This window comes from Aulonocara stuartgranti (genome assembly GCF_965226115.1).
Source record: "Aulonocara stuartgranti genome assembly, chromosome: 4".
NCBI lineage: Eukaryota > Metazoa > Chordata > Actinopteri > Cichliformes > Cichlidae > Aulonocara > Aulonocara stuartgranti.
In genome coordinates this window covers 18,381,830-18,398,671 of record NC_138942.1, presented here as the reverse complement: position 1 = coordinate 18,398,671, position 16,842 = coordinate 18,381,830, and the positions used below count along the sequence as shown (strand labels likewise).

The following is a 16,842-nucleotide window of genomic DNA, read 5'->3' as shown; positions in this document are numbered from 1 at the left end:
TATTACATTTTATCTGGAGTGAATAAATAAAAGTATATTTACAGTGGCCCCTAGAGACAAAGCACGTACAAATACAGAAGCACGTACAAATACAGAAGCACGTGAAACCTCCAAAACTGTTAGGTGTGGCTGTGTGCAGGCAGGAATAGGACCCAAGGTGCAGACTCCGGAGACAGAACTTAAACCAAAACAGCTTTAATGCTGAACTCAAACATAACATAACTGGGAAAAAGGTCAAAAATAAACTAACACTGGCGGATTGACAAAACACACAGCAACGTAAACAGTAGATCGCGACACAGACACAGAGAAACACAGGGCTTAAATACACAGAAGGAGCAATCAGGGAATGGGTAACAGGAGGGAAACACAGCTGGGGCAAATCAGGCCTAACGAGACAAGGGGAAGCAAAACCAGACACATTAACATCAGACATGGACTTTCAAAGTAAAACAGGAAACATAACACAGACTCCCAGGCAGGCACCACAGAGGGAACAGAGACGTGGGACCAGGGCAGACACAAACACTGACTGAACACGGGGATATAGGAACTAAGGATACACAGAGACGTGAACTAGACAAGGGGATACAGGTGATAGGGGAGACAGAGCAACTAAAGAAGACAGAGACATAAACCATAAGACAGAACTCAAAGAAACCAAAGACTAGAAAGTATAAATAATATAAGAAACTCAAATACCCTGGGTCAACGACCCAGGCATCCTAACAAAAACATGTACAAACTCCAAAACACAACGGAAGTGCTCCAGGATGCTATTGGCAGTGTTGAGCTTTTGTTACCTAGTGGCTGAACAAGCCAGGAAGTACCACGGACCGGATTTGGTGTGTGGTAGTAAAAGGAAAATGAACTTTTTTTATTTTTTGATTATTTGAATATATATGAGTAGTTGTGTATAAATACACAAACAATAAACATGTGCTTTCAACTGTGTAATTTAAGTGATTTGGGTAGCTCTGTTTTGGGAGTTCAGTTAATACTAGCAATGTGTTTTGCACAAACAGTTAAACAGTAAATAGTTACAGCTTCACAGAAAGAACCTTGAGAGCAAACTGCTGCTGAAGCTTAACCATCACTTCACTGAGTGAAGAAATGGCACATTTTTGCTAAATATGCAGAAATAGACGCACACCCATACAATTTATGGTAAACTGAGCTGCCTTGTATTTACATATGTTGAAATTGCCTTGTTCTAATGTTTTTTCTAAGGCTGCTGTGCCATTTGGAGCAAAAATGAATATAAAGTTTACAGCATATCTTGTCACTGGAAATGGTTTGCACTGTTTATATTTATATTATTGACTGTAGATATTGGTTAAAAAGGCTTTATGTTGTGAAAAACTGAAATTAGAATTGTTGTGCCTTATTTTGTTGATGTTTTTACACATATTCTATTTGAAAATACTAAAATGTGTATATTTTTTTATTTTTGTTTGTCTGATAGCATTTATTTAAAAAAAAAATTGGACATTAGTTACTCACTACTTGAGTAGTCTTTTCAGCAACTACTTTTTTACTCTTACTTGAGTGACTTTTTTGATGACTACTTTTCACTTTTACTTGAGTAATAATATTTTACAGTAATGCTACTCTTACTTGAGTACAATTTTTGAATACTCGACCCACCTCTGGCAGATACACAGTTTTACATCTTAACTGGCAACACGTGCTCCCGAGACATGATGGGAGACAACTAGCCGCTCCCAACATGCCGCACAGCCCCCACCTGAGTGGTTAGCTTTCCTCAGCAACCTGTGTGTCCATAACAAGGCCTATGAGGCGTTGGAGAAGGCGACACTGTCGTCAAATATGTGTTACGGGTCCCCCAGCCGTCTCCGAGACCAAGTCGGGGCCTGGGTTTGGAGCTGGGACCGTGACGGCTCCCCGGATGGGCTGATAGGGTACCAGGCGAGCACCCTGTTCCGTTGAGAAGTTAAGGGACGTGACAAATCGTCAGTATTTTATGCGTCGGGAGTGAGAACAGGTTGGTAAACCACGTATGACAGCCTGTCAAGCACGTCCAAACCACTGGCTTACACACAGTTCAGCTAAATACGTGACAAGGCAAGCGTATGTGAGCAAGTGTGTCTGTGTGTGTGTCATCTCCTGTCACACCATACATGGCGCAACCTCTTCTCAAGTTGCTCTATAGGTGCAAAAGAGCAGAAGAGCAGAAACTTGTGGTTTCTAAACGTGCAAAAGGAAGTTACAGCGAAGAGACCGCTCCCTTGCATATCCATGGTGATACTTCATGCACATGCACCTTTTATATGTATGGACGTGTGCAGGTATAGATATATGTGTATGTGTATGTATGCATATGTATATTTAGTATGGACGTCTTGTGTGCATGCACATGTCTATACTTATAGATATTTGTAGACATCTATTACTTACATAGTAATAGCAGTGGTAGAATACTTTTATTTATGTCTTGCATATTTCCACAACCCTCTATCAATAATCACATTCTGTGTATGCTACCGTTGTATATAGTTTATTATCTTACTTATTTTGTATTTGTTTGTATTTTATTTGTATTTTTGTATTTATCATCTGCCATCTGTACCTGAGCTGGGGTAACGCAATTTCAGCGTTGTGGAATCAAAGTCTAATCTAATCTAATCTAATCTAATCTTATCTCATCTCATCTCATGTTATCTTATCTTATCTTAAGATAAAATGAGCTAAGAAAAGATGACATGAGATGAGATAAAATGAGATATCTTATCTCATCTTATCTCATCTCATGTTATCTTATCTTAAGTGAAAAGTAATGAAAGTTCCAGTGATGTGAAGTCAAGTAATGTGGTATACAGTAAACTGAGTCAACATCAATAAAAAAGAAAGTAAAAGTAAAATTATGATAAGAAAGGTGAAAGTAGCAAGAACAGTATAAATGAGCTCTGTCTGCCCCCACTGCAGTCAGACAGTCCAGAGCCACACAGGAGAAGGTAATGACTTTCAGAATAACTTTGACATTATTCTTTGCATTTCAATGAAGTTACATTTTCTTTCTAGTCTTTCTATTCCTTTTTATACATTTGTATTTTTTTTCATAACAATGTAATTGATTATTGTTATTCAGTTACAATTGGTGGTGCTACCTAAAAATGTTTCATTTTTCAACAGCAACAGACGTGTGCAAAATACAAGAAACACAAGAACAAGGCAAAATATAAGAATAGGAATATGAGAATTATAAGAATAAATATATGTAAGAATGTATGCGCATTACTGAATATGTATACCAAATATTCTGTCCTATTCGGGTCAAATATGACCAATTTACAAATTAAAAAATTCATAAATATTGTGTTTTACATCTAATTGCCTCAAGGCCTTATGACATGCTCCACACTATGCACTTGAACATATAACAGTGATGAGCACCTCTGTCGTATTTGTAATTTTTTCACAACAGTGTAATTTATTATTGTTATTTAGTTATATTTGGTGGTGCTACCTAAAATTGCTTCCTTTCTTTCTCTCTCAACCTTTTATTTCTATTTTCTATTTTCCAGTGAAATTTTAAAGACAAAAGAAAACAATATTAGACTTTCTTTGTAGGTGAGTAATGATTTTATGAAATTACAGTGTTCCCTCGTTTATCGCAGGTGTTACGTTCTAATAATAACCCACGATAGGTGAAATCCGCGAAGTAGCGAACTTTATTTTTTACAATTATTATAGATGTTTTAAGGCTGTAAAATCCCTCAGTCCATGCTTTATACACTTTTATCAGACAGGCATCAACATTTTCACGTTTCTCTCTTGTTTAAACGCTCTCAAAGTTCAAACCTTCGTACAAAAATGACTTCAGTATTATAGAGTGAAACGAAAGATCAAACCCTGTTTTCTGGTCCAGAACATGGGAGTAGAGCAGCACAACACAGTACAATACGACACAAATGATTTTGGGCAAAGAGTGTTATGTTCTAAATGTTTCAATGCATATGTATGGATGTATTATTGTGCTATAATGTTTTACAGCAATGGGAGGACAAAAGTCTCGACCTGTAAACACTCCGAGTAAGATAATACATAACACAATAAAGTCAAACAGATCAGAAAGAATTACGTATTATCAGTCATGGCTTTCTTTAAAATGTATTTTCAGTTTTTTTGTCAATTCTGTGCATGTTTTCAGCTTTAAGTGAAGAATGGAGGAAAATGGGGTGGACGTGAGTATTTGACTCTTAATGTGCTTTTGTTGCCACGTAAACGTCTTAAATCATCTACTTGCAAAAATCGGTTGCTGTCAGCTGAATTTCCCATTCTCATTGGTGTTCATAGCATAGTCTCACCACTGTATCTGCACCACTATCAGTTTCACTTTCTTGACTTTAACTTCATAAATATTCTTCTTTGAACAGTGGCAAAACCAGTGATCTCCAGAGCATAAATAATTACCAGCCTTATAACTCTGAGCTCCAGCACCTCAGAATTCTTCTTCATGGACCCGTTGGTGCCGGCAAGTCCAGCTTCATCAACTCAGTTGATGCTCTTTTACAAGGCAGAATGGCCGCAAATGCTTTGGCAGATGGAATTTCTGGAAAGAGCTTCACTAAAACAGTATGTTTTAATCCTAGTATGGTTTAGTCAAGCTCATGCATTTTGTGCAATTTGTTAAACAAAAGTCATGCAATTTGTAACAAAACTAGGGGACTGAAACTAAACAGCTATAAAGCTGCACATAGAACCAAGCTCACTTGTTTTTCCACTACAGCACAGTAAAGATTAGCACTTAGAGGTCTTAGGATGTGGTCTGCTCTTGCGTGACAGATGGGTTTTTTTTATTTTTTGCTTCTTGAATCTTTGTCTGAAGTTTAGTTTCACTTTACTTTTCTCCATAGTTGTTCTCACAGATATCAGCCTTATACTAAACCAGAAACCAGCTTTGTAGTCTTCAGTGATTAGGTGACCTTGTTATCAGAACCGTTAAAACCTTTTGTTTTACAGTATGAAACTTTCAAAATCCAAAAAGGAGGACCAGGAACTTTTTATCCTTTTGCCTTCACTGACATCATGGGCCTTGAGAAGGACACAGGAGTTATGGTGGAAGACATCATACTGGCCATGAAGGGGCACGTGAAGGATGGTTACACGGTATCATGAAGTTTAAGGCATTTTTGCAGACACTATTTGATGGTGTATCCAATGACACAATTTAATTATGCCTTTAAATAACACATACGGTGTATTTAAAAGTTAGATTTCCAAAAACACGTGTGTGTATATAGATATATATATATATATATACATACATACACATATGTATATACATACATATGTGTATATGTGTGTGTGAAACATTTGCGTATACTTGTTTAGTTTAATTAACTTCATTGTTTTCCAGTTCAATCCTCAATCTTCATTATCCGAACATGATCATAAGTACAACAAGGAGCCCACTCTAAATGACAAAGTTCATGTTTTAGTGTCTGTGCTCGATGCCAACAAAATAAAACTCATGAGTGATGATATAATAAAACAGATGAGGACTGTCAGACTTGCAGCCAGGGACATGGGTAAGAGCCAAGCGTGGTTATAGGATAAACCCAAAATGAATTAAATAAGCTGACAAACATCACCAACTCTGATATTCTTTAATATTCTGTGTATTGACAGGAATTCCCCAAATGGCAATTCTCACCAAAATTGATGAAGCCTGTCCAGAAGTCAAAAAAAATATACGAAATGTGTATAAGAGCACCTGGTTGAAGGAACAGGTACTTTTCTAGTGGTAATTTTCAGTATTTAGCTGGAATATTTATTTATTTTTTACCAACAGTTTAATTCAAGTAAATTTTAAGTAAAATAAATGCTAACAAATGTTAAACTGTTGAAATTTAGATGGAGATAGTGAGTGTGATATCAGGTATTCCACTGTACTGCATCTTTCCTGTCAAGAACTACCACTCTGAGATCCAAACAGATGATGACATCGACACACTGATACTGGCTGCTCTGAAGCAGATGATCGACTTTGGAGAGGACTACGTTAACAAACTGCAGACCTGCTGAACCTTGTTTATTGTTGTGTTAAAATGACTTTTGGGTCTGAACAAGAATGTCAGAGTAATTCTTTGCATGCTGATTCTCATTTCCTTGGCTAAAGCATTTACCCTGCTTTGTAGACTTGGCTTTCAGTTTTTGTGTTTTGCTCTTGTATCTATCAACCTTTGAACAGACATGTAATTGTGTAAGAAAACTATACTGCTTTCATATTATACTAGGATGACCATATTTTGATTTCCAAAAAGAGGACACTTGGCCCAGTCATGAAGTACTTTAATAATACTGTTTGCTTAAAGGGCAAAAAAAAATAACTTGAAGACCTCTGGAATTAACTAATGGTACAGAGAAAAGGCCTCAACTGTATAAGAAAAATTACCAGCACCGGGACGGTACTGAAATTCAGGGGCAATTCTAGGATCAGAGCTTTGGGGGTGCTGAGCACCCAGAGAGCTGCCCAGCCAGGCAAGATAAACCTGTCTCTGTCAGTCCCTGCATCCTTAAATGTTGTCCCGAGTTCTCTCTGACTGTCACTTTGGTGCATTTAAACCCCTGTTCCTCCCTGTCCTCATCGTCTGTTGTCTTCGTCTCCGTTATCAGTCATCATAATTTTACCATCTCTGTGCAAGTCTGCAAATTTCTTTATTAAATCATAAGATTCTTAAATGCATCAAGTCTCTCTGTGCCTGGGTCCTCGTCACAGAACATGACATCACTGTTTTGTACATTTTAACACAATTGAATCCCCACATTTGTGAAAGAAAAGCAAAACACTTTTTGAGAAGTCTGTAACAAAACCATCAAATCTGATAAAGGTTATTTAAATTAGGGCTGGGTATCGTCACTGATTTCTCGAATCGATTTGATTCCGATTCACAAGGTCTCGAATCGATTTGATCCACGATTCGATTCAATTTGATTTGATTCGATTCGATTCGATTCAATTTGATTTGAATCTGGGAAATTTTGCCTCAGACAGTCAGAAATATTATAATTCAGATCAGTACATTAACATATTTTTGTATCTATAAAAAGGAAGCTGACACTCGCAAGACTTTATCAAAGGTGTGAGCATCACAGCAGATGCCTTTGTGTCAAAGTAGCTGAAGATAAAACACAGAAAAACATGAAGGTTTTCCTGGCCTGGGATTTTATAAAAAATATTCTGCAGTACATCAAAAACGAAAGAAAACCATTAATCAACATATGAACATCACCTCTGAAGTTACAGCGGTTTTATTAGAGACACAGTTAAGCTTTTTGCATTTTGCATAATTTTAAAAAGTTTAAATTTGTTCAGAAGCCTATTGAACGGCAGAAATTAGGTTTTCTTTTTGGAAGTAAGTAAAAGGGAAAAAAAAACAGCGGCCGACAGCGCTGTAAACAACGGTAGACTTGTGCGTAACAAGCAAGCGAATAATGAAGAAAACAGATTTTTAGACGGGAAACTGTTGTTGAAGTACAGAGAGAGAGAGAGAGAGCTGTGCACGAAGTGTGATTTTATAGGGAGTGCAGAATTATTAGGCAAGTTGTATTTTTGAGGAATAATTTTATTATTGAACAACAACCATGTTCTCAATGAACCCAAAAAACTCATTAATATCAAAGCTGAATTTTTTTGGAAGTAGTTTTTAGTTTGTCTTTAGTTTTAGCTATTTTAGGGGGATATCTGTGCATAATTATTAGGCAACTTAACAAAAAACAAATATATACCCATTTCAATTATTTATTTTCACCAGTGACACCAATATAACATCTCCACATTCACAAATATACATTTCTGACATTTAAAAACAAAACAAAAACAAATCAGCGACCAATATAGCCACCTTTCTTTGCAAGGACACTCAAAAGCCTGCCATCCATGGATTCTGTCAGTGTTTTGATCTGTTCACCATCAACATTGCGTGCAGCAGCAACCACAGCCTCCCAGACACTGTTCAGAGAGGTGTACTGTTTTCCCTCCTTGTAAATCTCACATTTGATGATGGACCACAGGTTCTCAATGGGGTTCAGATCAGGTGAACAAGGAGGCCATGTCATTAGTTTTTCTTCTTTTATACCCTTTCTTGCCAGCCACGCTGTGGAGTACTTGGACGCGTGTGATGGAGCATTGTCCTGCATGAAAATCATGTTTTTCTTGAAGGATGCAGACTTCTTCCTGTACCACTGCTTGAAGAAGGTGTCTTCCAGAAACTGGCAGTAGGACTGGGAGTTTCAAAGTCAAAAGTCAAAGTCAACTTTATTTGTCGATTCTGCCACATGTACAGGACATACGGAGAATAGAAATTGCGTTACTCTTCAATCCCTAGATAAATAGCAAATGAACATTTAAATATATTTAAATATAAAAGTGATTAAAAAATGCAAGTAAAATAATTAAAAAGTAAAAATTTAAATAAATACAATTTTACATATAACAAGAAAGCTGTATAATATACAATATAATGGGTAAGTGACATTGAGTGTAAACCAGGCAGAGTAGTGCAAATAGGCAAATAGTGCAAATGGAGATTTAGTAGTGTACGGTAAGAGAAAGTGTAACAACAAAGTCTTATGAGGTAATGGCAGTCCAATGCTCCACAAAGTGACTGGTAACTGGTGCAGGCCAGTGAGTGAGTCAGAGAGTGTGCGTGTTTGTGTGTGTGTGACAGAGTTCAGTGAGACCGTGGAGGAGAGAGGGGAGAGGGGGCAGAATCGGGAGGGAGTTAAGCTTCCTGACAGCCTGATGGATGAAGCTGTCCTTCAGCCTGCTGGTCCTGGCCTGGAGACTCCGCAGTCTCCTCCCCGACGGCAGCAGCTTGAAGAAGCTTTGCATTGGGTGTGTGGGATCCGCCGCTATGCAAAGGGCTTTTTTAGTGAGACGGGTGCTGTAAATGTCCTGGAGGGAGGGGAGAGAGACACCAATGATCCTCTCTGCAGCTCTCACTATGCGTTGGAGGGTTCTATGACAGGACGCATTGCAGGCTCCAAACCACACAGTGATGCAGCTCGACAGGATGCTCTCGATGGTGCCTCTGTAGAAAGTGTACATGATGGGGGCTGGTGCTCCTGCTCTTCTTAGTTTGCGGAGAAAGAAGAGACGCTGCTGTGATTTCTTGGCCAGTGCTGTGGTGTTGTACGTCCAGGAGAGATCCTCTGTGATGTGCACACCCAAGAACTTGGTGCTGCTCACTCTCTCCACAGGCGCTCCGTCAAGTTGAGCTTGACTCCATCCTCAACCCGAAAAGGCCCCACAAGCTCATCTTTGATGATACCAGCCCAAACCAGTACTCCACCTCCACCTTGCTGGCGTCTGAGTCGGACTGGAGCTCTCTGCCCTTTACCAATCCAGCCACGGGCCCATCCATCTGGCCCATCAAGACTCACTCTCATTTCATCAGTTCATACAACCTTAGAAAAACCAGTCTTGAGATATTTCTTGGCCCAGTCTTGACGTTTCAGCTTGTGTGTCTTGTTCAGTGGTGGTCGTCTTTCAGCCTTTCTTACCTTGGCCATGTCTCTGAGTATTGCACACCTTGTGCTTTTGGGCACTCCAGTGATGTTGCAGCTCTGAAATATGGCCAAACTGGTGGCAAGTGGCATCTTGGCAGCTGCACGCTTGACTTTTCTCAGTTCATGGGCAGTTATTTGGCGCCTTGGTTTTTCCACACGCTTCTTGCGACCCTGTTGACTATTTTGAATGAAACGCTTGATTGTTCGATGATCACGCTTCAGAAGCTTTGTAATTTTGAGACTGCTGCATCCCTCTGCAAGATATCTCACTATTTTTGACTTTTCTGAGCCTGTCAAGTCCTTCTTTTGACCCATTTTGCCAAAGGAAAGGACATTGCCTAATAATTATGCACACCTGATATAGGGTGTTGATGTCATTAGACCACACCCCTTCTCATTACAGAGATGCACATCACCTAATATGCTTAATTGGTAGTAGGCTTTCGAGCCTATACAGCTTGGAGTAAGACAACATGAAGAGGATGATGTGGACAAAATACTCAATTGCCTAATAATATTGCACTCCCTGTAATATGGAGGTGAAACACCTTCATTTTTGGATCATGATTATTATTACCTTTTTTTTTTTTTTACCAAGAACTCCCATTGATAACAGAGTGTCTTTTACAAAAGTAATCTTGCTACACTATCAACCATACAACCTAAAACAAAAATGAAGCTAGAAATACAAAAAATACAAAGTCCTCAACATACAACACAAAAAACATTACTTATTATGCTTTTAAATTGAATAAATGTATTACTTCATTCTTCATTTAAATTGATTAGAAATATTTTTCTAATCTGTATATAAAAATATGTGATTCATTAATATTGTGTCACTGGTATTTGCCAGTCCCCCTGTGTTTGTCCCACAGCTTCTAAATTTCATAAAAGGTTCACCACAGTGATGGGTTAGGATCTATGTGTGCATTTTACAAGAGTCATCTAAACACTTTTCTTGATTGACTTAAGGAATTTTAAGGCAGGGATGAAAAACACATTTTACATCATGGGCCACATATAGCTCACTTTCATCTTAACTGAAACTCCCTTTTCTATCGGTTTAAAGAAGTTAACTGCACATTTATTCCCTCCTATATAACAGATTACTAAGAAGTGCAATTTAAATTGTGCATCTCTTTCTACATGATAAAGAAATGCTAATAAATAAAATAAATCTGACAGAATGACTTTTGGGGCTTCGATAGTAAGAAATAAATGTGTAAAATTACATAAAAAGCTTAGGTAGCTCATTGCCCAGACATTAAAAAAGATGGTTTTTGTTCATTTCCAAGAAAAGTTATGTTTTCACTGGAAATTAGTGGGGGGGGGGAGCCAGGTCTTTATCAGTAGAAAAAAAGCTGTAAAACCACTATCTGGGACCAAATATATTGATTTTAGGATATTTGGTGATTCTACCCTGGATGTGAGTGTGAATGTGAACAGTGGTGGATGTCTGCCTCTACGTGACTCTCCAGGATGTACCTGTAACACCTTATGAAGAAGGAGGAACATAAGTGAATAAATGGAAATGGTTTCATTTCAAATTTCATTGCAAACATAAAGTCAACACGTAGCTTGAACGGTATGATGAGACAGTCATCTGCTGAGGGTGGTTGGTGTTTGTTTCTGGGGTTGTCATCACATTTTATAAATGTCAGAGCGCGATGAGACGGCACAGTGACTGCTAATTATTTCCAAGCAAACGTCTGTTGAAGTCTTGCTGAAGCACACTTTATTCTTAAAGATGGAGTAAAACAATAAAAAGTACAAAATGCTGTATCTCTACAAATACATCATCAGGCATAGTGAGATTCTGTGCTTATAAGTGACACCTGCTGGAGGTAAACGGGTGGCTGGTAGCACAGACCCTGTGACGTCGCCATAAAGATCTGGACGAGGTAAGGCTTTTGCCGTCTTTCTTTAATGTATGTCTCCTCTGCCAGTGACAGAGTAAAACTTCCACTTGCTCTCTGGTGGTCAAGGTGTACAGGATGGGGTTGAAGGCACTGTTGATGGGGAGGATGAAGATGACAACCCAGCTGGAGATGGTATCCTGAGGAAGGAAACATTTCACAAGCGATTGACATTTAGAGAAATATAACTGTGCTGATGCTTTTCAGCAAACTATTCTATAAAGTAACACAGTGACCTATATTAAAAATCCATGTAAAACCTCTAAGATACTATAAGGCAGCTGTTTCACTTCTTACCAGGTATCTCCACCTCCAGCAGCGGGAGGACTTTCACCAAAAGTATAGGAATCCAGCAGAGGGCATCAGAGAACACGATGAAGAAAAACCTGCTGGTCACAGCTACATCTCTGTGCAGTCTGCTCCTCCGGTCGGTGGCATTGATGCCGGTTTTAAAGATGGAGCAGAACATACTGGAGTAGGAGAATACAATCACCAGGAAAGCCACCAGGTTCAGACCTAAAGAGATGCTAATGCTTTTCATGCTGGCTGGGACTATCAAACAGCGTTATGCAGTTCATACAGTATTAAACACAGTATATAAGCGGTTTTGAACTGAGGAAAAGTGTGCAAGCCGACAGTTCTGCTTCACAGATTTGTACTGCATAGTTTTTGTACTTTACACTTTGTATATTTTGTGATAATGAACAATTTTGCATTGTTTGGATTTGCAATTTGCAAACCTGGAAATGGTCAGTATTTTGGGGACTTCTGGTGATATTCAGGGGTTACTTTATACTTCATATAGTACCAATAGAACAAAGGATATCACTCCTTTGTTCTCCACACAAACTGTTTTCCCTACAGCTAAGATTACTAGTGGACTAAAATGAGCCACCCACACTTTACACCTACTGGAGGCATGAAGCTCGCAGCAAACAGTTATTGTGCTGATGTTAATGCCAGAGAATGGTTTTGTTGGGTTGATGTAACTTGAACATTTGTTGTTTTTTTGTGCTTTAAAAACAAAATTCTCTCACTGAAGTCTTAAAGGTTGTTCCACACTTTCTGATCCACTTAAACACCAACCTAAAGATGATAATCCAGCAGCACAAACCCAGTCTTTCTTCAAAACGGGAGGGGTTTGAGCACCCGCCCCTTTCCTGGTGGGTGCCCAAAGTGCCATTTTGTTGAGGCAATTTTTTTTCTTCTTTTCTGCTTAAAAGAAAAAAAGCATTTTTATTTTGTATATAAATAAATGTTAATGTTGTGCGACGGGATTGTGTGCTTCAATTTTACTTATAATGTGTCAAATCACTACAACAGACGGCTCAAGACGATGCCGTCCAGCATTACTGAAGTGACACTTTAACGATGCTGCATATCACAGTCTTTGTGATGAAAAACATGTTCTCTCATTAGCAGATGTAGCAGAATACATTTATCGCAATGTATGAGCTACACTTCTTGTCAAAAGAAAAAAAGAAAGAAAAAGAAAGCTGATTGTCTGCCTTGACGTTCCTTCTGCAAGCATGCACACATGCACGGTCGTCGTCGTGGGCTAGTTGAGTGGCCCCCAAGGTCTCCTGATCTGACCACCTTAGACCTTTATCTTTGGGGTCATCTGAAGGCAATTGTCTATGGTGTGAAGATACAAGATGTGCAGCACCTGAAACTACGGATACTGGATGCCTGTGCTGGCATTTCTCCTGCGGTGTTGCTATCAGTGTGTGAAGAGTGGGAGAAGAGGGTTGCATTGACAATCCAACACAATGGGCAGCACATTGAACACATTTTATAAGTGGTCAGAAACTTGTAAATAACTCGTGAAAGAATAAAGCTACGTTGAAACCAAGCACACCATTGTTTTTCTTGTGACATTACCAATAAGTTTGATGTGTCACATGGCCCTCTTCCTATTGAAAAAACAAAAGTTGTATCCAAGATGGCCGACTTCTAAATGGCCACCATGGTCACCACCCATCTTGAGGAGTTTGCCCCCTCACATATGCTAATGTGCCACAAACAGGACTTTAATATCACCAACCATTCCCATGTTATTACGGTGTATCCATATAAATGGCCCACCCTGTACATTTGGCTGAAATATGGTAAATATTAATTCAAAAAATCAAGACATAACAAAAAACGTAGAGTTGGCTGCTCGACTTGACTGAGAAGGATGCCTTTTTTAAACCACGATCCAAAGCCCGCAAGATGAAATCACGCGTGGTTTCACAAGATTTAACGTTGCTATATTATTGACTTACTTCACCTGAACATGATATGAACAACTTAATACACCCTTTCTGCACATCATGTAGTTTTTACACTATGTAGTTACATTTAATTTTAAAACATGTGGCAATTGTGTTAAATACATGCAAGATGCTTACATAAATCCAAGAGATGGCCAGTCCCTTTTTTTCAGTGCAGTCACTTTAATTTCAAAACTGTGTAATCTGTGTATATACTGTATATTCTGTGTATTTGTTCTCTCACTCTTAATGCCTGTTTATGCCCTGTCCTTATCTTCAACGTCATGCTGCTCTGTTGTATGTTCATATTGGGGTCAGTGCATTATATATTAGTCATCTACAGAGGGTGCAAAATGCCGCAGCTCGCCTTTTAACAGGCACTCGAAAGTTTGAGCACATTTCCCCTGTTTTAGCTTCACTTCACTGGCTGCCCATTTCTTTTAGGATTCATTTTAAAATTCTTTTATTTACTTTTAAAGCTCTCCATGGCCTAGCTCCATCTTATCTCTCTGAGCTGCTACAGCCTTATACACCCACCCGCTCTCTCAGGTCAGCTGATCAGCTGCTCCTGAAGATACCCAGGACTGGGCGTAAACTTAGAGGAGATCGTGCTTTTGCTGTAGCAGCTCCCAAACTGTGGAACGAGCTTCCTTTAGAGATTAGACAGGCCAGTTCTTTATCTGTTTTTAAGTCACTCTTGAAAATCCACCTCTTTACCCTGGCCTTTGACACCACGTGAGATGTTGGTTTTTTATTTTAGTTGTTTTTAGGTGATTCGATGCTGTTTTATCTTGTTTTTGTTTTAACATAGGGCTGTTTTAATTTTATGTTTTATGTGTTTTATTTATTTATTTCGCTGTTTTCTGTTATTCTATTCTATTTGTTGACGTAGTCCTCTCCAAAGTTGATCATCTGCTTCAGAGCAGCCAGTATCAGTGTGTCGATGTCATCATCTGTTTGGATCTCAGAGTGGTAGTTCTTGACAGGAAAGATGCAGTACAGTGGAATACCTGATGTCGCACTCACTATCTCCATCTAAATTTCAACAGTTTAACCTTTGTTAGCATTTATTTTACTTAAAATTTACTTGAATTAAACTTATACTTATAAATACTGAAAATTTAAAACGTTTTAAAAAATTTACCGCTAGAAAAGTACCTGTTCCTTCAACCAGGTGCTCTTATACACATTTCTTATATGTTTTTTTAACTTCTGGACAGGCTTCATCAATTTTGGTGAGAATTGCCATTTGGGGAATTCCTGTCAATACACAGAATATCAGAGCTGAAGTGATGTTTGTCAGCTTATTTAATTCATTTTGGGTTTATCCTATAACCACGCTTGGCTCTTACCCATGTCCCTGGCTGCAAGTCTGACAGTCCTCATCTTTTTTATTATATCATCACTCATGAGTTTTATTTTGTTGGCATCGATCACAGACACTAAAACATGAACTTTGTGATTTAGAGTGGGCTCCTTGTTGTACTTATGATCATGTTCGGATAATGAAGATTCAGGACTGACCTGGAAAACAATCAAATCAGTTAAACAAGTATATAAAAATGTTTCACATGTATATACATGCACAGTGTAATTTCTCCCAAGGGTAACGAGGGATTGCCCCCTCCTGGTTTACATGTCCATGCCTCTGCCAGACTTTGATCCCCGTTGGAACAAATGTATCTCCTCCTCTGATTTTTAAATCTAACTTTTAAATACACCGTATGTGTTATTTAAAGGCATAATTAAATCGTGTCATTGTATACACCATTCAATAGTGTCTGCAAAAATGCCTTAAACTTCATGATACCGTGTAACCATCCTTCACGTGCCCCTTCATGGCCAGTATGATGTCTTCCACCATAACTCCCGTGTCCTTCTCAAGGCCCATGATGTCAGTGAAGGCAAAAGGATAAAAAGTTCCTGGTCCTCCTTTGTGGATTTTGAAAGTTTCATACTGTAAAACAAAAGGTTTTAACGATTCTGATAACAAGGTCACCTAATCACTGAAGACTACAAAGCTGGTTTCTGGTTTAGTATAAGGCTGATATCTGTGAGAACAACTATGGAGAAAAGTAAAGTGAAACTAAACTTCAGACAAAGATTCAAGAAGCAAAAAATAAAAACCCCCATCTGTCACGCAAGAGCAGACCACATCCTAAGACCTCTAAGTGCTAATCTTTACTGTGCTGTAGTGGAAAAACAAGAGACCTTGGTTCTACGTGCAGCTTTATAGCTGTTTAGTTTCAGTCCCCTAGTTTTGTTACAAATTGCATGACTTTTGTTTAACAAATTGCACAAAATGCATGATCTTGACTAAACCATACTAGAATTAAAACATACTGTTTTAGTGAAGCTCTTTCCAGAAATTCCATCTGCCAAAGCATTTGTGGCCATTCTGCCTTGTAAAAGAGCATCAACTGAGTTGATGAAGCTGGACTTGCCGGCACCAACGGGTCCATGAAGAAGAATTCTGAGGTGCTGGAGCTCAGAGTTATGAGGCTGGTAATTATTTATGCTCTGGAGATCACTGGTTTTGCCACTGTTCAAAGAAGAATATTTATGAAGTTAAAGTCAAGAAAGTGAAACTGATAGTGGTGCAGATACAGTGGTGAGACTATGCTATGAACACCAATGAGAATGGGAAATTCAGCTGACAGCAACCGATTTTTGCAAGTAATTAATTTACAACATTTACGTGGCAACAAAAGCCCATTCAGGATCAAACACTCACTTCCACTGTATTTTCCTCCATTCTTCACTTAAAGCTGAAAAATTGCACAGAATTGACAAAGAAAACAGAAAATATTTTTTAAGAAAGCATTTCTTAAAAATATGTAATTTTTCTGATCTGTTTGACTTTATTGTGTTATGTTTTATCTTACTCGTTGGAGTGTTTACAGGTCGAGACTTTTGTCCTCCCATTGCTAAAAAAAAAAAAGCACAATAGTACATCCATACATATGAATTAAAACATTTAGAACATAACACTCTTTGCCCAAAATTTATTAGAACAATGAAAGTACCAATGCTTTCATTGCTATATTAATCAAACTGGGGAAATACAATTCACTAATGTATTTTTATTGATTAAAAAATTAAATAACAGGAAAATGTGTTTTTGAAAAAATATA

General features: G+C 38.3%; 2 protein-coding genes across 2 annotated transcripts; one reads left to right on the top strand and one right to left on the bottom strand.

The window, feature by feature from the left end:
• Positions 1-1,735: 1,735 nt before the first annotated feature.
• On the top strand, positions 1,736-6,802 carry LOC309705511 (interferon-induced protein 44-like). The gene is made up of 9 exons (XM_082531395.1): positions 1,736-2,975; positions 3,546-3,591; positions 4,015-4,053; positions 4,172-4,205; positions 4,398-4,596; positions 4,984-5,130; positions 5,381-5,552; positions 5,653-5,753; positions 5,878-6,802. The coding sequence occupies exons 3-9, from the start codon at positions 4,017-4,019 to the stop codon at positions 6,046-6,048; spliced, it is 861 nt and encodes a 286-aa protein (XP_082387521.1). The 5' UTR covers positions 1,736-2,975; positions 3,546-3,591; positions 4,015-4,016; the 3' UTR covers positions 6,049-6,802.
• Positions 6,803-14,584: 7,782 nt separating this feature from the next.
• Positions 14,585-16,734, bottom strand: LOC309705587 (interferon-induced protein 44-like; the record flags this gene model as incomplete). Its single annotated transcript, XM_082531508.1, has 6 exons — positions 16,594-16,734; positions 16,443-16,476; positions 16,052-16,250; positions 15,519-15,665; positions 15,061-15,232; positions 14,585-14,718 (listed from the first exon to the last, which is right to left on the bottom strand). The coding sequence occupies exons 1-6, from the start codon at positions 16,661-16,663 to the stop codon at positions 14,585-14,587; spliced, it is 756 nt and encodes a 251-aa protein (XP_082387634.1). The 5' UTR covers positions 16,664-16,734.
• Positions 16,735-16,842: the final 108 nt, after the last annotated feature.